Consider the following 26,655-nt stretch of genomic DNA (forward strand, 5'->3'; position numbering starts at 1 on the left):
AATTCCAGTGAAGACCGAGTTACTAAAGTGGGGTGTTGAAGTCCAGCAGCCTTGGTGCCCAAGATGTGGAGCCGTTGAAGAAACAGTTGACCACCTACTCATCACATGTACGATGGCGAAATCTATTTGGTGGAATATTCTAGCATGGACGAAACTACCTATAAACTTGCCGTTTATCTCAACCGCGGAAGCTTTGGAGTGCATTGACAAACAATCAGGATCATTCATTTGGAAGAAAATAATAAAAGTAGTGTTCCAAACAACCATGTGGCACATCTGGAAGGCAAGAAATGACAAAGAATTTAACAACATTCAGAAGACGGGGGGAAAAGTCGTTGAAGAAATAAAAGTAGACACGTTTTTATGGTTAAAAGCTAGATCAAAATTTAGTAATATTGTATGGGAGAGATGGGAGGATTTTAATGTTAGAGATATTGTGTCGTAAGCTTTTATAGGGGGTAGGGGGTTTCTCGTTTGTACTGTCTTTTGGGTTTTACAGCATATGCTGGCCTGTTCTATTATCATAGAATCCAACCGTTCAAAAAGAAAATTTTGATTAAAAAAACAAATTAAATTAGGTAAATTGACAAAATTACACTCATGGATCAGATTTAATAGAAAGATATAATTGGATTAGGTTCAAAGGGCATAACGTGCAAGATTTTGAAACATTAACAACATAACTTGTTAACTTTTACGCCAAAAAACACCACCTACAAAATGGTGTAAACATTTACTCGAGATAAAAAGTGTAATTTTCCTTAAAAATTAATTTCTCAACCCACCGACCCACGCCCCAAAAGTGATGAACCCATAAAAATAGTGAACCAATGATGTCTTACAACATATCAATCCCCAAAACAGATCAACCCACGCCCCCATTTCCTGTCCTCGATTATCCCCAAATCTGCAGCTTTCGATTCATTTGATCTGGTAAGTCTTGTTTCTCTCGATCCATTCATCCACACCTGCACCACTCGATTCTGATCAAAATTGGATTTTACCTTTCTTTACATCTTCAGGGGAGATCGGAATTTCAGATTACTAACAAATCTCAGGCCAGCGTCTATTCCTCCAATTTTATTTTTATCAACAACTCTTATCTTTGATTTGCTTCCACTCGAACTGCGATTTCTGCTAGTACGCTATGTCTTTGGTTTATTTGCATGTTCTTTGTGATTCCTAGGCTAATTTCCATGTACAATTTGTACTGGCGTTAGCCATTGTTTTTGTTTATTTTCTGATCACCAACTGTTCGATAAAAATCCCCAATGAAAACATTTGTAGTGTGAGAGAGCCCTTTTAATGGAATCCGAATTTGACTGTTTTCTAAAGTTCTTTTAGGTTAGCAGGGACTGAAATAAAGGGGTGGGTTGGGTTAATAGAGTGGGTCACAACATCGACCCATTCAACATTTGAAAGAAAAAAGGTAAAAGAGTTAACAATTTATATTTGAAAAATGTAAGGGCTGCTAAAAATAGTGCAATTTATATTAAAGTTTCCAATTATTGCATACCATGGCTTATAACTTATAAGGTTTGAAATATACCATGCTTAACTAACTCCTTAACAATATCTAATATGTTAGATTGTTTTTTGGGCAATAAATTTGGTTGCAAATGGATGCACTTAGTCACACTGTAATATGTTTACATATAAGCAATTTTAAATACTATTTCCTGAAGTCATATTCTTAACTGGGTTTTAAAAAGCGCGCCTGAGGTAGCCTGAGGCGCGCTTTTTACAAAAAGCCCCAAAAAGGTGCAAATTTTGGGGTTTTTTCTGGCCTGAGGCGCGTGCCTCATGTACATAAGATGTTTTATGCTGTTTTTAAGCATCAAACTGTTGTACAATAGGGTTTTTGGCTTGTACTTGTAGGTATAAAATATATATAAACCTTATTCATAGCTATATTTTGGATAAGTAATGCTAAAAACCTATGGGATATTAGATATATATATATAAAATTATATAATCACTTTGCGCCTCGGGTACGAAAAGCCCACCGCTTTTGCGCTTTGCGCCTCGGTTTTAGACCCCGTCGCTTTTGTGCGCCTCTCGCTTTTTTAAAACCAAGATTCTTAAAGCTGCTTTTTATGTTCTGTTTATAAGCCGTTAGCTATTGTTAATGTTTTGGGAACCATAGGGTTTTACTGCACACCATGAATTAGTTAATCAAAGGAATATTATTTTTTTACATATTTATGATTTTTAAAGTTGCCTGTGTCAGATCTCAACTGCCTGAAGCTAGAAGAAGAAGCACCTGCATACAAAGATCAATAGTACACAACAATGGCAGACTATCACTTTGTGTACAAAGATGTTGAAGGATCATCAACTCAATGGGACGATATCCAAAGAAAACTCGGAAATTTGCCTCCCAAACCCCCTGCATTCAAGCCCGACCCATTTACTCCTGCTGAAGACGAAGATTCCAAACCTAAAGATAAGAATTGGATCGATAACAAGACCGAAGAACAACTTGAAGATCTCGAAGATGATCTAGATGATGACCGATTCCTCCAAGAATACAGGTTCTTAAAAATCGTACAATTTTGAGTTTATTTGCCAAATTTGAGCTTAAAAATCATACAATTATATCTATATTACACATAGTTATTAAAGGCACTAGGCGCACTCAAGGCGCATAGCGCATAGCCATTGCCTGGGGCCTAGAAACAAGGCGCAAAGAAAGCGAGGGCGCGCCCAATTAAAATAAAATAAAAATATATTATGTACGAAAAAATAATAATATTCTTCAAATAAATTTAACAAAGCTATTATATAACATTTAATATCATCTATTTAGTATCAAAAGTTGTAAAATATTAGTGCATTGGTATAGAAAGGTAGTTTTCTTTGGATAAAAGTAGAAATCTAGCTGAATTTTTTTTTCCGCGATTTAGAGAATTTGGCCGGAAACTTTCCGGAATCTAGGAATCTCGCCGGAATCTACGCCTGAACCATCACCTCGAGAACTAAAGAGCAATTGCCTCACTTCGCCTGGAAAATGGGCCTAGGCGGACGAGGCGATGGCTTTTAACAACTATGATATTACATTTGCAAGTTTTGTTAATAGTAATTAATTTTGGTTGGTCCCTTGGCTTTATTTTAAGCTTTTTTTTTAATTTATATATTAACCCCTTATACTATTTATGTTATACGCTTTTACCCATTTAATTTGTATTTAATTTGATTTTCATTGATAACTTGCGTTCGTTATTTAAAAAACTGAATACAATTATGTTCATTTCTATTATCCTCGACATTCCGATATGAATTTTATTGAAAACAAAGTTGTATTCAAAATATAGTATTTTTCTGGTAGCATAGGCTATACGAGTGCCGATAACGCGACAAACCAAACTGATTTCAACGAACAGTATCGGTACCGGTACCAGGATTCGTTTTTATGGTTTTTGATCGATGTAAAATTTGTGTCAATATCATTTTGGGCTTATAACAACTATATTTTTTGGGTCTATTCTTTCGGTTCTAATAACGAGTGCCGGTACTATAATGAACCAAACCGTTTCAGACCTAATTCCCGCTGCGTAGCGCGGGTGAATCCCACTAGTTTTGAACAAGTGAAGCATCGAATTTGGGCTTTTAATTATTTATTTTTATCGTTCATCACTCTTGCAGGAGAAAGAGATTAGCAGAGATGAAGAAAGTAGTGAAAATTGCAAAGTTCGGGTCAATCGTACCAATTTCTGGATCAGATTTTGTGCGTGAGGTGTCACAAGCACCACCGGATGTGTGGGTGGTGGTTATATTATACAAAGACGGGTAATTAGTAATTACTACTAATTTTCTCGTGTTCCAGTTAAGACTGGTTTATCTTGTTTGTTATTAGCAATTAATTAACAGGGTCATTAAATAGGTACCCTGAATGTGGTGTCCTAATGCAATGTCTGGAAGAACTGGCAACAATGTATCCCGCCACAAAATTCGTTAAAATTATATCAACCGATTGCATTCCGAATTACCCGGATCGTAATCTCCCCACTGTGTTAGTTTATAATAATGGTGCTGTGAAGGCGAATTATGTAGGTTTATACACTTTTGGTCGGAGATGCACGCCTGAAGGTACGTTTGTTTAAACTTTACAGTTTGTTAGGTTATTATTGTGTTTAGATTGCTAATTGCTTTTGTAATATTTATTTGTTTGTGTAGGTGTTGCTATGGTTCTGTGCCAGTCGGATCCTGTGCTTAACGATGGGCAAAATGAAGGTGAAGCGTCTAGAGAAGCTGTTCTTGAAGGCGTGAGGAAGAGGTTTATCGAGAAAGTGATATCACAGCATGAAAATGATGACGATGGGTCTTCGAGTGACTAGAATCATGGTCGTTTTTTTTATATTTTTGTTTATGTTGAATCTTAGGTTGTTGGCACAATATTTAAGATTTGTGTTACCTTTTTTTATTTGTTTTACTTCTTATTATGGACTGGTTTCTGTTTTGTTGTTCTGCCACTGTGTGCTTCGTTTTTGGTTATTAAAATGAAGCATCCGCAAGTATTTGTTTTGTTGAGATATCCTGTTAACCAATGTGATCAGGTATGTATACCAAACAATCCAACGCGGTCAAATATACCAAATATATGGGCCAAACGAGGCAAGGCGCCCAAAAAACGAGTAGAGGCAGCGCCTCAAGGGGTTGTTTTGTACGTGCACCTCATAGGGTTGAGGTGGTAAGAAAAGTTGCGTCTTAGGCGGGTTCTGATGTTTTAGATTTTTGTGTCAATTTCAAACATTCCAAGTCTTTTGTGTGTTTTTGATTTTTTGATGAATCTAATGATGAAATTAGTTAGTATTTTGTTTTTGTTAAGATATATAATTTTTTTTATTCCACCTTGGCCTCAGCTAGACCTGCCTGCACTCCTAAACCTTTCGGCCAGTTTCCTGTTTAATTAATTTTTTTATCCGATTGACGCGTTATCAAAATACAACCCATTTCGAAATTCAAATGACCATGTCTACATTAAAACTTCTTAACAATACAAAAAAACTCACTAACTGAAAACAAAATCTAAAACAAGATTCAGTCATTATGACTCGCAATTCGCATGGTTTAAGTTTGCATGATCTAAGGAATTCAGGTGGTCAATACTGTTTCTTCTTCTCTTCTTTTACCTTCGCTTGTAACCTTACCACCTTCTTGTTGCTCGGCTTCTTTTGGCCCCGAATCATGGCCTGCTTTACACGTGGACGCAATTAACGTACTTGTCTAGGTGGCATCACAAACGGTTCAAGTGGCTTGTCACCAAATGGGTGCTCACCGCCTGAAAATATTCTCAGTTTACGATCTCTATCCTGTAACAATTAACACTTAACAATAAATAATAAATAAACAGAAACCGTAACCAGAAAACATTAAAAGTTGACATAAATTATAAACTCACTCACATCAGGCAGTTCGTTTCTCGGAAGCATACGTAGAACAGCTTTCCTAATGACTTCTGTAGGATCCTTAGCCATCTGATCTTTTAAACTCCTTTCTTTAAGGTGTCCTATATACCTGTAAACTAACATAATATGTGATATTATGTTAAAAAAATCACGATTGAAGATTTGTAAGGAGAAATGATACTTGCCCGGTGTGCCAACGGTAAAACTTATTAATGAGTTTTCTTCCAGTCCATCCAAATTGATACACGCCTTATACCAGCAACTGCTTTCTGCAACAAGAAATTTAGAAAAAAAAAATGGTTCAAATTCTATAGATCTAATGGATTCATCGGACCCAACTGTTTAGCCGCCAAAGTCATGCATATCTTGTTGATATAATTTTAAAAACTAAATTATTAGGTCAGTTTCTTGCAAAATCGCAAACTTATTTATATTAAATTAGCTCATCATTCTTCAAAAATCGTTAACTATGTGTAGAGAATTTATTTAATATAAAATTAATATATTATAACTTTTCTTTGGGGTCTAGACACGATACATTGATATGAAATCAAAAGCTTTTTTCTAATGGACTTTACGAGAATCAGTAGTTCATCTTTATACACAGACTTTAAAAAAATGTGATTTCCTGATATCTAAATTTTAGTTTTGTAAAAATTAGGGTAGAATTTGAGAACATGTAGAAAAAACGTTTAAAAAAAATAAGATTTTTATAGGGGTAAAATTGACAACTTTTAAAATAGAGGTGGGTAAAAATTAACTTTTTAAAATATGTAATTAACTAGATGTAAGATCCGCCGCGTTGCGGCTAGGGTCTGACAAATTACGATACAATGAATCTACTTTATACGGCTAGGCCCATACAAATTACGGCGCAAGGAATCTATTTTATACTTCTCTATCGACCCGCTCGTTGCGTTTTAAAACCACAAACCTAAGGATTAACTACACACCTTTGTATCAAGTTAGATATCCAAACGATCACATTGTGTTTCCAAATGTCTTGTGGAGGGAAATACAAATACTTGATGTTGATTAGGGATGAGCACGGTACATGTTCAGTATTGAACCGGTACCGGTACCCAAAGTACCGGTACCAAAAGTAGCGGTACCGATAAACGGGAAAAGTGGGTACCGATATTGAATATACCGGTTCGGTACCAGTACCGGTATTTACCGGTGTTTTACCTGTAAATACCGGTACCGTTCCGATACCGGTACCAAAAAGCGGGGATAATAGGTACCCGTACAATTAAAGAGAGTTGGCCTAAAACAATAACCCATACCACCTAGTTGTTTTGTAAAAAAAAAACCAATGTCCAAGAATATATGCTTAGAGTACAACTACTAATGTAACACCCCGTGTTTTCGAATGTCAAAGTCAAAGTCCAAGTCAACTTTGACTATCTTTGACTATAACTAGTCTATTTCATGCTTTAATTGTATTATGTGGAGTAAGTGTTGTACTCAAGAAAGAATCGAAGTAATCGAACGTTTAGTCAACGCGAACCGATTTACGGCTGTGACTAGTAGGAAGTAACAATGCGATAAAGTTAACTAATCAGTAATCAAACCGATCTAACCATCATCAAACTCAAATTACACGAACTTTGGTTGTTACTATACGTGTGTGTGTGCCTTATGTGTTACCTGTGCATGTTTACTTTATGTTTTGTGTGGTGATCAATCGAAACTCGAAACTCAAAACGAATGCAATCGAAATCGAATTATGAGGAATGATAACGTAAGGATAGGATGTAATATAGACGATTGTATGATAGATATAGTAGTTGGGACTGAAAGTAATTTGAATAGGAAACTCTATCAAACACATATCGTCTTTAATCGAAATCGAAATATCGAAAATCGTCGCACCGAACCCTCGAACCAGGCTGTTGATCGATCAGGCTATCAGCCGATCGAACAGCCCAGCCGATCGAACAGACTGTTCGATCGAGCAGGCTGTCCGATCGGGGAAGCCTGGCCGATCGGCCAGCCCTTTCCTCTTTGGGAAGCCTATAAATAGGGCTGTCATTGTCATTCTTTACCACTTTTTTGGAAAGCTCTGACCGACCAGCTCGTGCTCCCCTCCTTTTCTCAGATTTCTTTCGATTCTGGTAAGTTTTCATCCTAAATCTTGTACTTTCTTGATCAAAACATGCTCCTACACCTTTCTATCTTTCGAATCTTGATTTCTAACCGTACAATCACCAAGATCTAAGCATTCTTGGATGATGTCATCATGGTGTTCTTCAAGAACATCATGTTTTGGCTTCAATCCACTATGAATAGCTCGGATCTAACTGATTTCCACATAAACAAACTGAGATCTATCAAGGATCTAAACATTTACACGATGTGAAGGATTGAAAGAAGGAATTCCAACTTTCTTTCAACTCTTTTACACTCAATGCCTTCAAACCGGTAGAAACGGAGCTTGAGCCAACTCACTAATCATTCCAATGGTTGTGTGATTCAAGATCCGGATTCTATCTATGAGGTTCACCAACTTCGGGTCTAACATTAAACCATGGTTCCGAACTGTTCACCGGCCGGATTTGGGTGATTCCTGTCCGAGCAGGAGAAACAAGTAAGAACGGAGGTTCCCTAGTTAAGCTCGTTGTCAAACTACCTCAAGATAACGTCAAATAATCTGAACAGCCAAGTGTTAGACGAACAGGCCGACCAGGTCAGAATGCTGGCCGAACGGTAAGGCTGTTCGAACGAACAGCCCAACCGACCGGACATGCCAACCAATCGACCAGCCCAGCCGATCGGCTAGCATATGGCCCCACACTTAACAACTTCATGAAGAATGGTATTGAACGAGGTACTGTGCGATCGAACAGCTGCTCATCAACATTACTCCTCGGATCATGAGATATTATGCTTCAACACTTAGTCGATTTTTCAATTCGTTGGACGTATAGGAATGCCACCCGATCGAACATGCTGTTCGATCGAGTATGTTGTTCGATTGAGTGACATTCTACAGAGGACTACTACTGAAGTTCCTAACCGATCGGTTAAACCGACCGATCGAACAGACCGTTCGATCGATCGACCTGAAAGGTAAGAACACTTCAGTGTTCTCAAATACTACAACGAAAACTTCAAAAGTTCAAATCCTCACACACAAACACATCTCACTCAAAGGAAGAAACAATCCACTCAAACAGTCCAGTCAATCGAGCCTTCCGACCGATCGAACGGATTGTCCGAACGAATTGTCTAGCTGAACGAACAACCCGCTCGATCGAACCAACTGATCGATCGACCAGGCTGTTCGACCCACTTACATTTGTTTCCATTCTACGTGTTCTTCATCGTTGTGCTATCGAACTGTTCAGGCTAACCCCACTCTCAAGTGCTCCCTTCAATCCATCAAATCAATCGCTGTGAGTATACTCGACCCCTTTTTGCTTTTAGCACTTTTGGGTGTTACATAATTACTTATATCAAAACACAATCGATCACACTACTCAAACTATTTGAATGCTAACCAATATGCATGTATTACGTGACTAAATGAATGCTTGTTGATTGTGTTTACATGTGGAATGCTGTCTACCTGCCTTAACGACGTAGTACTATAGTTTGGACTCAGCACCCGTTCACACGGGGGTTGTTAAGGACAATTACTTGCATGGATTACGGTGGTAATCATGTATTGCAAACCGTCTCAAACGGTCAACCCACAGTCATTGGTATCGATAGGTCCATGTCGATAATTAACATGCTTCGTTTTCCTCTGTGTACGTGTTGGTTATGCGTAACTATTTCGAACTCTATATGCTATTATCAAACTTGTATGCTCACCTTTACATTATATGTATTGACTTTATTTTAACGTATGTGACAGGTGTTTAAGATGTTTGCTTGCTAGGAAAGCGAGGCTAGAATAAAGCTCTAGAGGCCCCCAACAAATAGTTGTCTATCAGGAAAAAGCAACTAGAGCATAGTTGTCTGTAGATCTTGTCAGGCTGGGTCTTTAGGGGCATTTGAACAATATTTATTTGTCTTATTTAAATCTGAGTTGTCGGAACAGAATATTTGACTAGTTGTTATCTGTAATAATTTGTTTGTTATTTGGGACACGGTATGGGACGTGTTATTTAAACTGAATAGTAATGATAATTGTTATGGAAACTTCTGGACAATCTGTTTTGCTCAGTGCCATGCCTCGATGATTCCGCCATCGGTTGGGGTGTGACAGATTGGTATCAGAGCCATAACTATAGGGAATTAGGCAGGACACGACCTAGTCCGGGTCGCTGTCTTAGAGACCTAGAGTATAGTTAGGAACCAACAGACCAAGTTTAGGTGCTATATCCCGCTATTCTTCGCTATCACTGCACTCGAATTCTCCAATAGAATCAAGCGATATAGTCGAGATTTGGAGTGAAAGCCGCAAACTCTCGACTAAATTGTTTGATCAATGCTGATTTTACCAATTCATCAGTGATTTCCTCATTATTTTCGATAACGAATGAGGAGAATTATACCAAATCAGGAGTGAAATCCATATTTTGATGAACAATCTCCTCAAATTTTACTAAACAAGGAAGAAATTGGTAAGCCAGGGGTGAAACCCTAACCTTGGCAGTTTATTCCGAAGTTTCTATTTATTCTCACCAAAGCCTCGACGGACTCCAACGACCTGAACTCACGAAGTATGACCTAGGGAATACGTGTTCGATGCCCAAGAATCGAGGCAACAACACGAGCCCGAACGTTGAAAGTGACGACAAGTCTATTGCGAATAGTCGAACCGCTTTGGGTAGTCGATGTCTAGTAGCCGCAGACAATCCATTTCACGATTTTATGTGCTTCGATTCTGAGCCGCTATTGCCTACTCTGATTGTTCGTTGATTTTATGTGTTTTACGTGTATTTGCTTGCTTATGTGTCTAATTTTTTGGAATTTTTCTGAGCCGCTATTGCCTACACTTCGATCAACACACACAAACCGCATTGCTCTTCTACCTCAAAACGATAACAAATCGCTACGAACCTAGACGAAGTTGTGCTGCGATATACGGTTATACTATGCTCGATATGTTATACGGCTATACAATACTACTCGATATGCTATACGAACGACTCGCGAATTTGAATAATAGGTTTCTGTATTCTGACTGTCTCTGTGATCGAATAGGAATGTGCTTCTGCATTCCTGAGTCAGAATGCTCTATGTGCTTGTAAACCTACGTACTTAGCTGCTTCTGTGTTTAAATGTGTATGTGTATGTGCATCTGTGCTTAGGTGTCTCTGTGTTCTACGTGCTTACGTGCCTATGTGCTTCTGTGATTACGTGAATCTGTGGTTATGTGCCTACGTGTTTATGTGATGCGTATTTCGACGTGTTTCTAAGCTTTAGTAAGTAGTAGACGTGTGAGGTGAGAATCGATTTGTTGTGTCTGAGACGTACGACGATGTCTGTTGCAGACCATGTCGTCATCTGGACATCGAACCCCACTCACTCGCCAAGAGAAGAAAGACAGGCGTCTCGCTACTATCATCGCCAAGAGCGTGGCAAAAGCTGTGAGTGATGTCTTTGAAAACGCCAGCAAGTCGTCTGAAGAGTCGCGAATCGATGCTCCTAAAGATACCACCAAGACTGGTTTCAGCTTTAAACAGTTCAAGGCATGCGGACCAAAGGAATTCACCGGAGAAGATGGCCCAACAGCTATGTTTCAATGGTTCGATTCTATCAAAGTCACTCTGCGCCAAAGCGGCTGTCCAGAAAATCTCCGCACCCTCAATGCTACAGGCGTCTTCCAGTCCCGAGCTCTAGACTCGAGGACGGCCGAACGAAACAAACGCGGGAATGATGCAGCTTATGAGTTGACATGGAATGAGCTGAAATCCATCATGATGGACGAATTCTGCCCTCCCCATGAACGCCAAAAGCTGGAGGACGAGTTTTGGAACATTAAGCAGAAGGATGGAGACAACGCTGCCTTGACTGCACGCTTTTAACAGCTCAGCATCATTTGTCCCGATCAAGTCAAGTCGCCAGAGCTAGCAATCAAGAAGTACATTCGAGCTCTACCCGATTGTGTTGCTGACTTTGTTCATGCTGCCAAGACATCATCGATTGAAGAGACCTACCTGCTTGCCGCCGAGATCAATGACAAGCGGGTAAAGTCTGGTTTTTGGGATAAGCATACCAAGTCTCTGCACCAAGCCACCGCCACATCAACCGTCGACACCACCACTGCTCAACCCTCCAAGTCATCAAGAAGAAAGAAGAAGCACAACAACAACAGCTCCAGCAACAAGAACTGTTCTGTGACAACAACTGCTGCTCCTCTGCAAGCTGTACCGGCTCAGCAGCAGTCTCACCACCGACAAGCTCCAGTGATCAATGCGCCGCCAGCTAAGCACGCTTACACAGGCCCCCACCCGCTCTGCCCGACATGCTCATGCCATCATCCGGTGGGAATTGCCTGTCGTTTCTGCGCCCACTGCAACCTCTACGGGCATTTCACTGCAAACTGTCGCTATGGTCCCCGTCGAGCCCCAGTTCAAGCCGCCGCTCATCAAGCTCTACTTCCAGCCCCTCAAGGCCAACCAGCAGCTCAAGCACCCGCGGTCAATGCTCGAGTCTGCTTTGCATGTGGTGATCCAAACCACTTTGCAAACATGTGCCCGAATAGGGTTGTGAAACAAGAACCCCAGCAGCAACAGCAGCAGCCTCGGCAGCAACAGCAAGCAGCCCGTGCCAGAACCTTTAACATCAATGCCCGTCAAGCCCAGGTTGACAACAACGTGGTTAATGGTACGTTCCTTGTTAATGGTATTTATGCATCATGTTTCTTTGATACTGGAGCCGATAACTATTTTGTGTCGTTTGAATTCGAGAAGCTCCTTAGTCGTAAGCGTTCTTATCTCCCCTCATCATTCGAAGTCGAAGTTGCTACTGGAAGAACCGTCACTGTTAACTCTGTTCTTCGTGATTGTACCCTCGAACTCAACAATCACATATTCCCAATCGACCTTATTCCGATGCAACTCGGAAGTTTTGACGTCATAGTAGGCATGGACTTTCTTCGCGAAAACCATGCTGAAGTTGTGTGTTTCGATAAGATGATTCGATTTTCGCTCGCGAATGGTGATTTGTTATGTGTGTACGGTGAAACAGCTTCGAAAGGTCTCAAACTCATGTCATGCGTTCAAGCTAGCAAGTATCTCCGCAAGGAATACAACGCTTTCTTGGACAACATTGTAGTAGCGGAGAAGGAAAAGAAAAAGAAGGTTAAAGTCAAAGACGTTCCAGTGGTTCGTGAATTTCCTCAGGTGTTCCCTGATGATCTTCCCGGACTACCGCCAAGTCGTGATGTCGACTTTCGTATCGACCTTATTCCTGGAGCTAACCCTATTGCCAAAGCCCCTTATCGACTCGCGCCATCCGAAATGAGGGAACTCTCAAACCAACTCCAGGAGTTACTTGAAAAAGGCTTTATTCGCCCGAGCACCTCTCCTTGAGGCGCACCAGTCCTTTTCGTCAAAAAGAAGGATGGGTCGTTCAGGATGTGTATCGACTACCAGGAATTGAATAAGCTGACCATCAAGAATAGTTATCCTCTACCTCGAATCGACGATTTGTTTGATCAACTGCAAGGTGCATCGTGTTTCTCGAAAATCGATTTACGCTCAGGATATCATCAGTTGCGCATACAAGAAGAAGATATACCCAAATCAGCCTTTCGAACTCGATACGGCCATTACGAATTCGTTGTTATGCCCTTTGGTCTAACCAACGCACCCGCGGTTTTTATGGATCTGATGAATCGCGTGTGTAAGCCTTATCTTGATCGTTTTGTCATCGTGTTCATCGACGATGTCTTGATTTATTCCAAATCTAGAGCCGAACACGCGCAACATCTACGTTTGGTTCTCGAGTTACTCCAGGGAAACCAACTTTACGCCAAGTTCTCCAAGTGCGAATTCTGGTTGGAGGAGGTTCAGTTTCTGGGTCACATCGTGAATAGTCAGGGTATTCATGTCGATCCCGCGAAGATTGAAGCAGTTAAAAGCTGGATTACGCCTAAGAACCCGTCCGAAGTCCGATCATTTCTTGGATTAGCGGGCTATTATCGACGATTTATTGAAGGATTCTCTAAGATCGCTGTGCCGCTTACCGCTCTTATCCATAAAGACAGATCTTTTGTTTGGGGAACCGAACAAGAATCTGCTTTTCAAACCCATAAGCGAAAGCTCTGCAATGCTCCTGTTCTCGCATTGTCGGACGGAAACAACGATTTCATTGTCTATTGTGATGCTTCCAACCTTGGTCTTGGCTGTGTTCTCATGCAGCGGGACAAGGTTATAGCTTACGCATCTCGTTAGCTCAAAATCCATGAGAAGAACTATACGACCCACGATCTCGAGCTAGGCGCAGTTGTTTTTTGCATTGAAGATTTGGCGACACTACCTGTATGGTACCAAGTGTACGATCTTCACCGATCACAGGAGTTTACAACACATCTTTAATCAGAAAGAACTTAACATGCGTCAACGCCGATGGGTAGAACTTCTTAACGATTATGACTGTGAGATTCGTTATCACCCGGGCAAGGCAAATGTTATTGCCGACGCGCTCAGCAGACGGAGTTATGTGCCCAGCATAATCTCGAAGCTCTCATCCGCGAAGCCCAGCATGCTTGTTTTAACGAACGCACTTTGAAGAAAGAAAGGATTTATCACGATGGAGCTCAGCTTGTAAGCAAAGCAGATGGGATATTCTATTATCTGGACCGAATTTGGATCCCTAAGCGGACCGATTTGCGGAAGATTATAATGAATGAAGCCCACAAATCCCGATACTCCATTCATCCCGGTGCCGATAAAATGTACCAGGATCTACGTTAGAAGTACTAGTGGTCGGGTATGAAGCGGGATGTCGCCCTCTATGTTGGAAGTTGCCTGACTTGTGCAAGAGTTAAGGCTGAACATCAACGACCTTCCGGCTTACTCGAACAACCTCCAATCCCCATATGGAAGTGGGAGAGTATAGCTATGGATTTCATAACCAAACTTCCGCCCATGCCATCAGGTCACGGCAGCATTTGGGTTATAGTTGATCGACTGACCAAATCAGCCCACTTTTTACCAATACAGGAGGACTACAAGGTAGAACGACTAGCCCGAATCTACACCGACGAGATCATTTGTAATCACGGTACGCCTCGTGACATCATTTCAGACCGTGACGCTCCGTTTACTTCGCGATTGTGGGAAACGTTTCAACCGGCCCTTGGTACGTCGCTTAATCTGAGTACTGCATTCCATCCTCAAACCGACGGACAGACTGAAAGAACAATCCGTACTCTTGAAGACATGCTCCGCACGTGTGTCATGACTTCGGAGGTAGTTGGAACAAATACCTACCGCTAGTCGAATTCTCGTACAACAACAGCTATCATGCCAGCATACAAATGGCACCATTCGAGGCTTTATATGGAAGAAGATGTCGTTCGCCTATTGTGTGGCACGAGATCGGTCATTCGCAATTAACCGGTCCCGAGTTATTACAAGAAACGACTGACAAAATCCTTCAGATTCGAGACAACTTGGCAAAGGCCAGCGATAGACAGAAAAGTTACGCCGATAGAAGACGCAAGCCCCTTGAATTTGACGTTGGCGACTACGTACTCCTAAAGGTATCACCTTGGAATGGTGTAGTCAGGTTCGGCAAGAAAGGGAAACTAGCGCTTCGATATGTTGGACCTTTTAAGATTCTGGAAAGGATCGGAAAAGTCGCCTACAAACTCGAACTACCGGAAGAACTCAGTAACGTCCACCCGACTTTCCATATGTCAAACCTCCGAAAATGCCTAGCTGACCATGATCTGATTGTACCCCTCGACGATCTTCAGGTCAACGAAACGCTACACTTCGTGGAAAAGCCTGTCGAAATCATGGATCGCCAAACCAAGCAACTCAGGCGCTCGCGCATCCCTATCGTGAAAGTCCGATGGGAAGGCAAACGAGGCACGGAGTTCACTTGGGAACTCGATAGCGACATGAAGGCCAAGTATCCGCAGTTGTTCAAATAAAGATCTGAAGCGTCAAATTGGTAATTCATGGTGCTGTGCAGCTTCGAACCTAATTTCGGGACGAAATTCTCTAAAGAAGGGGAGGCTGTAACACCCCGTGTTTTCGAATATCAAAGTCAAAGTCAAAGTCCAAGTCAACTTTGACTATCTTTGACTATAACTAGTCTATCTCATGCTTTAATTGTATTATGTGGAGTAAGTGTTGTACTCAAGAAAGAATCAAAGTAATCGAACGTTTAGTCAACGCGAACCGATTTACGACTGTGACTAGTAGGAAGTAACAATGCGATAAAGTTAACTAATCAGTAATCAAACCGATCTAACCATCATCGAACTCGAATTACACAAACTTTGGTTGTTACTATACGTGTGTGTGTGCCTTATGTGTTACCTGTGCATGTTTACTTTATGTTTTGTGTGGTGATCAATCGAATTAATCGAAACTTGAAACTCAAAACGAATGCAATCAAAATCGAATTATGAGGAATGATAATGTAAGGATAGGATGTAATATAGACGATTGTATGTTAGATATAGTAGTTGGGACTGAAAGTAATTTGAATAGGAAACTCTATCAAACACGTATCGTCTTCAATCGAAATTGAAATATCGAAAATCGTCACACCGAACCCTCGAACCAGGCTGTTGATCGATCAGGCTATCAGCCGATCGAACAACCCAGCCGATCGAACAGACTGTTCGATCGAGCAGGCTGTCCGATTGGGGAAGCCTGGCCGATCGGCCAGCCCTTTCCTCTTTGGGAAGCCTATAAATAGGGCTGTCATTGTCATTCTTTACCACTTTTGGAAAGCTCTGACCGACCAGCTCGTGCTTCCCTCCTTTTCTCAGATTTCTTTCGATTCCGATAAGTTTTCATCCTAAATCTTGTACTTTCTTCATCAAAACATGCTCCTACACCTTTCTATCTTTCGAATCTTGATTTCTAACCGTACAATCACCAAGATCTAAGCGTTCTTGGATGATGTCATCATGGTGTTCTTCAAGAACATCATGTTTTGGCTTCAATCCACCCTGAATAGCTCGGATCTAACTGATTTCCACATAAACAAGCTGAGATCTATCAAGGATCTAAACATTTACACGATGTGAAGGATTGAAAGAAGGAATTCCAACTTTCTTTCAACTCTTTTACACTCAATGCCTTCAAACCGGTAGAAACGGAGCTTGAGCCAACTCACTAATCATTCCAATGGTTGTGTGATTCAAGATCCGGATTCTATCTATGAGGTTCACCGACTTCGGGTCTAACATTAAACCATGGTTCTGAACCGTTCACCGGCCGGATTTGGGTGATTCCTGTCCGAGCAGGAGAAACAAGTAAGAACGAAGGTTCCCTAGTTAAGCTCGTTGTCAAACTACCTCAAGATAACGTCAAATAATCCGAACAGCCAAGTGTTAGACATACAGGCCGACCAGGTCAGGATGCTGGCCGGACGGTTAGGCTGTTCGAACGAACAGCCCAAACGATCGGACATGTCAACCGATCGACCAGGCCAGCCGATCGGCTAGCATATGGCCCCACACTTAACAACTTCATGAAGAATGGTATTGAACGAGGTACTGTTCGATCGAACAGCTGCTCATCAACATTACTCCTCGGATCATGAGATACTATGCTTCAACACTTAGTCGATTTTTCAATTCGTTGTACGTATAGGAATGCCACCCGATCGAACATGTTGTTCGATCGAGTATGCTGTTCGATTGAGTGACATTCTACAGAGGACTACTACTGAAGTTCCTAACCGATCGGTTAAACTGGCCGATCGAACAGACCGTTCGATCGATCGACCTGAAAGGTAAGAACACTTCAGTGTTCTCAAATACTACAACGAAAACTTCAAAAGTTTAAATCCTCACACACAAACACATCTCACTCAAAGGAAGAAACAATCCACTCGAACCGTCCAATCAATCGAGCCTTCCGGCCGATCGAACGGACTGTCCGAACGAATTGTCTAGCCGAACGAACAACCCGCTCGATCGAACCAACTGATCGATCGACCAGGCTGTTCGACCCACTTACATTTGTTTCCATTCTACGTGTTCTTCATCGTTGTGCTATCGAACTGTTCAGGCTAACCCCACTCTCAAGCGCTCCCTTCAATCCATCAAATCAATCGTTGTGAGTATACTCGACCCCTTTTTGCTTTTAGCACTTTTGGGTGTTACATACGTTACTTATATCAAAACACAATCGATCACACTACTCAAACTATTTGAACGCTAACCAATATGCATGTATTACGTGACTAAATGAATGCTTGTTGATTGTGTTTACACGTGGAATGCTGTCTACCTGCCTTAACGACGTAGTACTATAGTTTGGACTCAACACCCGTTCACACGGGGGTTGTTAAGGACAATTACTTGCATGGATTACGGTGGTAATCATGTATTGTGAACCGTCTCGGACGGTCAACCCGCAGTCATTGGTATCGATAGGTCCATGTCGATAATTAACATGCTTCGTTTTCCTCTGTGTACGTGGTGGTTATGCGTAACTATTTCGAACTCTATATGCTATTATCAAACTTGTATGCTCACTTTTACATTATATGTATTGACTTTATTTTAACGTATGTGACAGGTGTTTAAGATGTTTGCTTGCTAGGAAAGCGAGGCTAGAATAAAGCTCTAGAGGCCCCCAACAAATAGTTGTCTGTTAGGAAAAAGCAACTAGAGCATAGTTGTCTGTAGATCTTGTCAGGCTGGGTCTTTAGGGGCACTTGAACAATATTTATTTGTCTTATTTAAATCTGAGTTGTCGGAACAGAATATTTGACTAGTTGTTATCTGTAATAATTTGTTTGTTATTTGGGACACGGTATGGGACGTGTTATTTAAACTGAATAGTAATGATAATTGTTATGGAAACTTCTGGACAATCTGTTTCGCTCAGTGCCATGCCCCGATGATTCCGCCATCGGTTGGGGTGTGACAACTAATGCACCATAATGTTAAAAATTAATAGTATATAAATGTTGACATTAAATTTTAGGTTGTATGAATCCACAATCCCCTCAATATGATAAAGATATAAATTGTTATGATACATATAGTATGAACACAATCCCCTCAATATGATAAAGATATAAATTGTTATGATACATATAGTATGAATTTTCCAAACCAATAAATGCATGACTTTATTTTGTTGCTATAAATTGGTTACATATCCACACAAACATCCCACAAACGAAAAGACAATCTCTAGTTTGAGTGAACCATGGCTAAGGGAAGAGGCAGTGCAGTGATGGCAATAGTGGTTCTTTGTCTACTAGTGGTATGCGAGGTAGCTCAGGCAGCTACTTATGTTGTCGGCGATGACAATGGCTGGACGTTTAACGTCGATGGTTGGGAAAAGGGCAAGAATTTCAACGCAGGCGACGTCCTTGGTATCCTCTCAACATCTTATCTATCACCACTTTAGATACCTGATAATATGTGTTGATATTAATAAAGAAATGCGTATTTAATTACTTGAATTGTTATTATATGATTGTAACAGTGTTTAAGTACGCAAAAGGATCACATAATGTGGTGGCTGTGGACGAGGGAGGCTATTATGGATGCGACGTATCCCCAAGCGATGCAAAGGTGTACACAAGTGGAAATGACCAAATTATCCTTGTGAAGGGTAGTAACAGCTTCATTTGCAGTTTCTCTGATCACTGTAATAGTGGCATGAGGCTTTTAATCTCTGCATCTTAAACAACATGATAATAGTATTTGACTTTGAGTTATGGAATGAATAATGTGTTTCTTGCCTATTGTTGTGTGTCTTGTTATAAATGTAAGAATCTTCAAAAACCATAATGTTTAATTCGTACGTAGCAACAAAAACAAAAACCAATAGTTAAATAATAGTTTCGGGAAACAAAATTTATAAGTTGGCATCTTCTTTGTCCTTAAAGTATTCAGTACATCTAAACTACAAAACATAATTAAACAAACAACAGCTCCATCCTGACCTCATTTTATCCAATCAGACAACATATATATAATGAGTAAACAACAAAATTAAACAGGGCCTTACAGATACATAGTTCTGACAAAGATTACAATCAAATTCATTTAATATAACCATTGAGAGTTGAGACAATAAAAAATCTTGATGAAGCTTACCCAAATGAAAAATCTAAGAGGGAAAACCCCAATCCATTCACAAACTTATATATATTGTTGCAAAACGCTAACCAAGCCAGGTCCTCCTGTGCACATTCAATTTAATTGTTTGCACATAATATAAAATCTTCATCTTACTGTTAGGTTTACCTCATTTCAGCCTTTGAGGGGGTGTTTGGGATTTATTATTTTCAAGTAATTAGTAGCGTATAATTACAAACAGTTTCAATGGTTTATAATTTATATTATACAGATAAATATGATATGAGTAAAATCTATAATGTGAATTTTCTTCACTTTTTCTTTTTTTTTTTGTTTTTGTTTTGAATGGATGATCACTTGATCCTAGTGTGTATGGTGCAATTTTTGGATCTACTTCATGTGCTATTACACTGGATTCATAGTTTCTGTACCCTAATTGATTAATAGTTCCTTTTAGGATGAAGCAAAATTGAGTTTGTTGTTGTTGGAGGATTAAGTGATTTAGTGTTATATGTTATCTGATTGTGTGATGATAACTTGAAATTTTAAACTAAACTAATATATAGAGAGAAAACTATCGTATGTTGTGATTGTGTTTATAAATTATAAGTTGCTAACATATGCTTAACTACTTGATATAACTACACCTGCAAAGGGTACCTAGTTTTGGGTTGGCCTGTAAATGAACTGAACGTTTAGTGAACTGTTTGGCTATGTAGTTAATATCCCGATATATCAGTGATATATCGGTTATCGGTCACCTGCCGAGATAGCGGTACAAAATATTAGTCAGAATATCGGTATCGATAATATCAGCGAAGTTGTCTGATATGTGATCGATATAGGACCGATATTTGATCGTTAAATCACCGATTTTCCCGATATCAGTACCATTCTTCTTATTTCTACCGTTCATTTTTCTTTTTATTGCTGCTATTAGTGTTTTAATTCTTAATTGTTAGTTACTACTGTTAAATGTTAGTGTTTTAAGTCTTAGTCAGTTCTTACTTGGTACAATTGTTAGTGTTAAATTGATCTATATAAATTTAACATGATATTAAAATTACCAATATCCCACTGCGATAACTGATATCTCAAATATCGGTCTTTGACCGATATCCGATATTTTACCACATTAACTACTTAGCCGTTTGGCGGGAAGTACAATATTTTTCGGTTATTTAATGAGCGAACAAACATGAACAAAACTTTTTGTTCATTTAGTTAAACGATCATGCATGAACACATGTCTCATTCGTTCATCTATGCATGTGAACATTCATTCAACTAAATTCATTTATGTTCGTTCGTTTATGTTCTCTTATGTTCATTTATGATGTAAGTTTGTCCGTTTATATCCGTTAATATATTCGTTTAATTTGTTAGTCCATTTCAGTTTAGTGTAATTTTTTTAGGATACTGAAGTATCACCCATTACCATTAAGTCTAGTTTCATCAATTATTTAGGCCAACACATTGTTGATTATATTTACTTTTAATTGGTGTCCACTAACTTATGTTCGTTCATCACTTCATCCATTATGTCCGTTTCTTTATGTTCGTGAACCGTGCATTTATACTATTATCGTACGGACATAATCGAACACGAACACGTTCATTTCCTTAAAGAATGAACACGGACAAGAAAGTTATGTTCGTTTAATTGTTCGTGTTTGATCGTTTGTTCAGGCAAAGTTAAGCAAATGAACACGAATACGAATACGCTTTGTCCTTGTTTGTTCGGTTCATTTATAAGCCAATTCCGGGTAGGGTCCTAAAATGTATCAGCGGGTCAAAAAGTGGCTTAATGGGTTGCAGGTAAAATATGTACGGGTCAGAATGGGCCGTGTTCTTTTTTCTTCATCAGTTCCCTGTTTCATCCAAGCTCTTTGTTTCATCTAGTGGCATTTTCTGGCTTCTGGTTTCTCTCATGATCTGAATCTTACACCGTTGATGTCGTCACATCTTCAGGGGAGATCGGATCTCTTGATCGGAATTTCAGATTACTAACAAACTCAGGCCAGCGTCTATTCCTCCAATTTTATTTATATCAACAACTCTTATCTTTGATTTGCTTCCACTCGAACTGTTTATTTGCAAGTTCTTCACGATTCCTAGGCTAATTTTCGTGCACAATTTGCACTGGCGTTAGCCATTGTTTTTGTTTATTTTCTGATCACCAACTGTTCGATAAAAATCCCCAATGAAAACATTTGTAGTGTGAGAGAGCCCTTTTAATGGAATCCGAATTTGATAAAAGTGAACCTGAGCTGTATGCTCATGAAACTGTAGGTTTCCATGACCAATTTAAAAATAAAATGTTCCATAGTGACTTATCTTTTCATTGTATGACTGTTTTCGAAAGTTCTTTTAGGCTAGCAGGGACTGAAATAAAGGGGTGGGTTGGGTTAATACAGTGGGTCACAACATCGACCCATTCAACATTTGAAAGAAAAAGGTAAAAGAGTTAACAATTTATATTAAAGGTCCAGCATAAAAATGTAAGGGCTACTAATTGATTTTAGAACATTGCAAGTGTTTCTAGTTTCCAATTATTGCATACCATGCCTTATAAGGTTTGAAACTATGTAGCACGGGGACTCCATTTATGTGGCCGTTCTCGGGTACTTGTCGGGGACGGAAACACCATGGGTACTCGTCGGGGACGTTTCCTAAACGTTTCCAATGTCGGGGACGTATCTGGTAGAAGTATCCAGCCCGTTTCCATTTACTTTTAGGGTTTTTAGTTTTTACCCTTTCAAATTCCACAACAGGCCATTAAATAAATAGACCTATCATATTCGGCTTCTCTAATCTCTAAACTCTCAAGTCTCATCATCTCTAATTCTCTATCGATTGCCGATCTCTCACTAGATGAACCGGAATTTGAAAATGATTTGATTATTGATAATTAATTACCTTTGGAAGATGTAGTATTTTTGGAATTTGTTTAATGTATTTTTATTTTTTATATTTTTTATTGCCGTACCCGTATCTTGGAATTTTGAGTTTTGCCATTCCTCGTTCCCGTATCGTCCCCGTACCCCGATCCCGTACCCGTTCCAGTGCTACTTAGGTTTGAAATATACTATGCTTAACTAAGTACATTATATATACTCCTTAACAATATCCATGGTTTTAAAAAACGGCTGAGGCGTGAGCCTCGAGGTGCGCCTCAAGGCGAAATGCCTAAAAAACGACTCTGAGGCATGCCTCAGGGGGTTTCTAGTGTACGTGCGCCTCAGAGAGGGCTGAGGCGCTAAGAAGGCTGCGCCTCAGGGGGGGGGGGGGGGGTTTCTGATATTTGTTTTTGATGTTATTGAATTTTTATGTCAATTTCAAGCAATTTATGTCTTTTTTATGTGTGTTTTTGATGATTTTGATTATGAATTTAGTTAGTATTATTATTTTTTATAAGATATACAATTATTTATTTTTTTAATTCCGTCTCGGGCTTACCCCTCGGTTTGCCTCGAGGCTTACGCCTCGTGAGGCGAAGGGAAAACGCTCGAAACTCGTTTCCGTTTTTTTAAACCTTGACAATATCTAATATGTTAGATTGTTTTTTGGGCAATAAATTTGGTTGCAAATGGATGCATTTAGTCACAGCATTTTAAGAACATTACAATCTCTGCAGAACATAAGGAGGAAATTAGTATATTTTTATTTGAGCCATATACCAATTTTTATAGACCTTTATCAACTAAATGTTTGTGTGTTAAGAATTATACAAACTGTAATATGTTACATATAAGCAATTTTAAACACTATTTCCTGAAGTCATATTCTATTTCTTAAAGCTGCTTTTTACCTTCTGTTTATAAGCCATTAGCTATTGTTAATGTTTTGGGAACCATAGGGTTTTACTGCACACCATGAATTAGTTAATCAAAGGAATATTATTTTTTTACATATTTATGATTTTTAAAGTTGCTTCTGTCAGATCTCAACTGCCTGAAGCTAGAAGAAGAAGCACCTGCATACAAAGATCAATAGCACACAACAATGGCAGACTATCACTTTGTGTACAAAGATGTTGAAGATCTCGAAGATGATCTAGATGATGACCGATTCCTCCAAGAATACAGGTTCTTAGAAATCGTACAATTTTGAGTTTATTTACCAAATTTTGAGCTTAAAAATCATACAATTATATCTATATTACACATAGTTATTAAAGGCACCAGGCGCACTCAAGGGCCTAGAAACAGAGGCGCAAAAAAGCGAGAGCCTGAGAAAAAAAAAGCGTCCAATTAAAATAAAATAAAAATATATTATGTATGAAAAAATGATAATATTCTTCAAATAAATTTAACAAAAGCTATTATATAACATTTAATATCATCTATTTAGTATTAAAAATTGTAAAATATTAGTGTATTGGTATAGAAAGGTAGTTTTCTTTGGATAAAAGTAGAAATCTAGCTGAAATTTTTTTCCGCAATTTAGAGAATTTGGCCGGAATCTACGCCTGAACCATCACCTCGAGAACTAAAGAGCAATTGCCTCGCTTCGCCTGGAAAATGGGCCTAGGCGGACGAGGCGATGACTTTTAACAACTATTTCCTATATACACATTTCCCAAATGGGGGAATAGTGCCAGGCAGTACATTTCCCAAATGGGGGAATAGTGCCAGGCAGCTGCCTGGCACTCCTCCATTTGACCAACACGTTTATTATTTTTTATCCATCTTAAAATTACGTTTTTGCCCCAAACTCAAAATAAAATTACGCTTTTTGTCTCCATCTCAAAATTACGATCTTGCCCTCAATTCAAAATTACGACTTTCCCTGACACTCCCCCATTAGACCAACCAGTTTATTATTTTATATCCATTCTAAAATTACGTTTTTGCCCCTCTTTAAAATTACGGTTTTGCCCCAGCTCAAAATAAAATTACGATTTTGTCCCCAGCTCAAAATTACGATTTTTCCCTCAATTCAAAACAAAATTGTGGTTTTGCCCTCAACTCAGAATTACCTTTTCGCCCCAGTTCAAAAAAATATTATGTTTTTGCCCCCAGCTAAAAATTACGATTTTGCCCTTTGCTCAAAAATGTGATTTTTCCCCGTTTAAAAAATTATGATTTTGCCCTCAATTCAAAATTACGTTTTTCCCTAGTTCAAAATAAAATTTTGTTTTTGCCCCAACTCAAAATTACGATTTTGCCCTCGGTTCAAAATAAAATTGTTCTTTTGCCTCTAGCCTAAAATTACGATTGTGCCCTTAGCTCAAATTTATATTACGCTGTTACCCCAAGTTCAAAATTACGGATTTGCCCCTGTGAAAATTTACAGTACTACCATTACTTTAGCTTTTGAAAAATTACAATTTTACCCCAGTCAAAAAATACAACTTTCCCTCAGTTAAAAATTACAATATTGCCATTGTTTTAGTTTTTTTTTCAAAACTATAAAAGTGTTTTGTTTTAATTGGTTGACTCGATTTAATTGTTTTTCGTGTCAATAAGCTGTCTAACACTCGCTCATTATTCGGCCATCACCCCGCAACGCGGGCGGGGCATCAACTAGTGATATTACATTTGCAAGTTTTGTGAATAGTAATTATTTTTGATTGGTCACTTGGCTTTATTTTAAGCTTTTTTTTTATTTTTATATTAACCCCTTATACTATTTATAATATACGCTTTTAACCCATTTAATTTGATTTTCTTTGAAAACTTGCGTTCGTTATTTAAAAAAAGCTGAATACAATTATGTTCATTTTTATTATCCTCGACATTCCGATATGAATTTTATTGAAAACAGAGTTGTATACAAAATATAGTATTTTTCTGGTAGCATAGGCTATACGAGTGCCGATAACGCGACAAACCAAATTGATTTCAACGAACAGTATCGGTACCGGTACCAGGATTCGTTTTTATGGTTTTTGATGGATGTAAAATTCGTGTCAATATCATTTTGGGCTTATAACAACTATATTTTTTGGGTTTATTCTTTCGGTTCTAATAACGAGTGCCGGTACTGTAATGAACCAAACCGATTCAGACCTAATTCCCGCTGCACAGCGCGGGGGAATCCCACTAGTTCTGAACAATTGAAGCATTGAATTTGGGCTTTTAATTATTTATTCTTATCGTTCATCACTCTTGCAGGAGAAAGAGATTAGCAGAGATGAAGAAAGTGGTGAAAATTGCAAAGTTCGGGTCAATCATACCAATTTCCGGATCGGATTTTGTGCGTGAGGTGGTACAAGCACCACCGGATGTGTGGGTGGTGGTTATATTATACAAAGACGGGTAATTAGTAATTACTAGTAATTTTCTCGTGTTCTAGTTAAGACTGGTTTATCTTGTGTGTTATTAGCAATTGATTAATAGGGTCATTAAATAGGTACCCTGAATGTGATGTCCTAATGCAATGTCTGGAAGAACTGGCAACAATGTATCCCGCCACAAAATTCGTTAAAATTATATCAACCGATTGCATTCCGAATTACCCGGATCGTACTCTCCCCACTGTGTTAGTTTATAATAATGGTGCTGGGAAGGCAAATTATGTAGGTTTATACACTTTTGGTCAGAGATGCACGCCTGAAGGTACGTTTGTTTAAACTTTACAGTTTGTTAGGTTATTATTGTGTTTAGATTGCTAATTGCTTTTGTAATATTTATTTGTTTGTGGTAGGTGTTGCTATGGTTCTGTGCCAGTCGGATCCTGTGCTTAACGATGGCCAAAATGAAGGTGAAGCGTCTAGAGAAGCTGTTCTTGAAGGCGTGAGGAAGAGGTTTATCGAGAAAGTGATATCACAGCATGAAAATGATGATGATGGGTCTTCGAGTGACTAGAATCATGGTCTTTTTTTTTTTTTTTTTTTTTGTGTTGAATCTTAGGTTGTTGGTACAATATTTAATATTTGTGTTACTTTTTTTTTTATTTGTGTTACTTCGTGTTATGGACTGGTTTCTGTTTTGTTGTTCTGCCATTGTGTGCTTCGTTTTTGGTTATTAAAATGAAGCATCCGCAAGTATTTGTTTTGTTGAGATACCCTGTTAATCAATGTGATCAGGTATGCATACCAAACAATCC

The 26,655-nt window shown here is 39.1% G+C and overlaps 3 protein-coding genes and 1 pseudogene across 10 annotated transcripts; 3 read left to right on the top strand and 1 right to left on the bottom strand.

Moving 5' to 3' along the window:
* The first annotated feature begins 791 nt into the window (after positions 1-791).
* LOC110922654 (phosducin-like protein 3) lies at positions 792-4,530 on the top strand. Of its 5 annotated transcripts, none has more exons than XM_022166899.2 (6): positions 792-933; positions 1,023-1,140; positions 2,218-2,534; positions 3,646-3,789; positions 3,884-4,089; positions 4,177-4,530. In XM_022166899.2, exons 3-6 carry the CDS (start codon positions 2,293-2,295, stop codon positions 4,335-4,337), a joined length of 753 nt encoding a protein of 250 aa, XP_022022591.1. In that variant the 5' UTR covers positions 792-933; positions 1,023-1,140; positions 2,218-2,292; the 3' UTR covers positions 4,338-4,530. The 5 variants fall into 5 exon arrangements, with proteins under 5 accessions (XP_022022591.1, XP_022022592.1, XP_022022595.1 ...); XM_022166900.2 differs by having other exon boundaries at positions 1,023-1,058; positions 2,231-2,534; XM_022166903.2 differs by having other exon boundaries at positions 796-933; positions 2,231-2,534.
* On the top strand, positions 804-26,596 carry LOC110922655 (phosducin-like protein 3). Of its 4 annotated transcripts, XM_022166904.2 has the most exons (6): positions 804-933; positions 21,574-21,621; positions 23,546-23,690; positions 25,722-25,865; positions 25,960-26,165; positions 26,254-26,596. In XM_022166904.2, the coding sequence occupies exons 3-6, from the start codon at positions 23,608-23,610 to the stop codon at positions 26,412-26,414; spliced, it is 594 nt and encodes a 197-aa protein (XP_022022596.1). In that variant the 5' UTR covers positions 804-933; positions 21,574-21,621; positions 23,546-23,607; the 3' UTR covers positions 26,415-26,596. The 4 variants fall into 4 exon arrangements, with proteins under 4 accessions (XP_022022596.1, XP_035842973.1, XP_022022597.1 ...); XM_035987080.1 differs by lacking the exon at positions 804-933 and having other exon boundaries at positions 21,436-21,616; positions 23,540-23,690; XM_022166905.2 differs by lacking the exons at positions 804-933; positions 21,574-21,621 and adding an exon at positions 21,628-21,890.
* LOC110922657 lies at positions 4,935-5,767 on the bottom strand (annotated as a pseudogene).
* Positions 18,722-19,248, top strand: LOC110922656 (basic blue protein-like). Its single transcript, XM_022166906.2, has 2 exons — positions 18,722-18,890; positions 19,004-19,248. The coding sequence occupies exons 1-2, from the start codon at positions 18,722-18,724 to the stop codon at positions 19,204-19,206; spliced, it is 372 nt and encodes a 123-aa protein (XP_022022598.1). The 3' UTR covers positions 19,207-19,248.
* Positions 26,597-26,655: the final 59 nt, after the last annotated feature.

This window comes from Helianthus annuus, chromosome 17 (genome assembly GCF_002127325.2).
Source record: "Helianthus annuus cultivar XRQ/B chromosome 17, HanXRQr2.0-SUNRISE, whole genome shotgun sequence".
NCBI lineage: Eukaryota > Viridiplantae > Streptophyta > Magnoliopsida > Asterales > Asteraceae > Helianthus > Helianthus annuus.

Coding starts and splice junctions, on each gene's coding strand:
- LOC110922656 (XM_022166906.2), top strand. CDS start 18,722: ATGGCTAAGGGAAGAGGCAGTGCAGTGATGGCAATAGTGGTTCTTTGT. Junction 18,891..19,003: donor CAACGCAGGCGACGTCCTTG/GTATCCTCTCAA, acceptor TGATTGTAACAG/TGTTTAAGTACGCAAAAGGA.
- LOC110922654 (XM_022166899.2), top strand. CDS start 2,293: ATGGCAGACTATCACTTTGTGTACAAAGATGTTGAAGGATCATCAACT. Junction 2,535..3,645: donor CGATTCCTCCAAGAATACAG/GTTCTTAAAAAT, acceptor TCACTCTTGCAG/GAGAAAGAGATTAGCAGAGA. Junction 4,090..4,176: donor TCGGAGATGCACGCCTGAAG/GTACGTTTGTTT, acceptor TTGTTTGTGTAG/GTGTTGCTATGGTTCTGTGC.
- LOC110922655 (XM_022166904.2), top strand. CDS start 23,608: ATGGCAGACTATCACTTTGTGTACAAAGATGTTGAAGATCTCGAAGAT. Junction 23,691..25,721: donor CGATTCCTCCAAGAATACAG/GTTCTTAGAAAT, acceptor TCACTCTTGCAG/GAGAAAGAGATTAGCAGAGA. Junction 25,866..25,959: donor GTTATATTATACAAAGACGG/GTAATTAGTAAT, acceptor GTCATTAAATAG/GTACCCTGAATGTGATGTCC.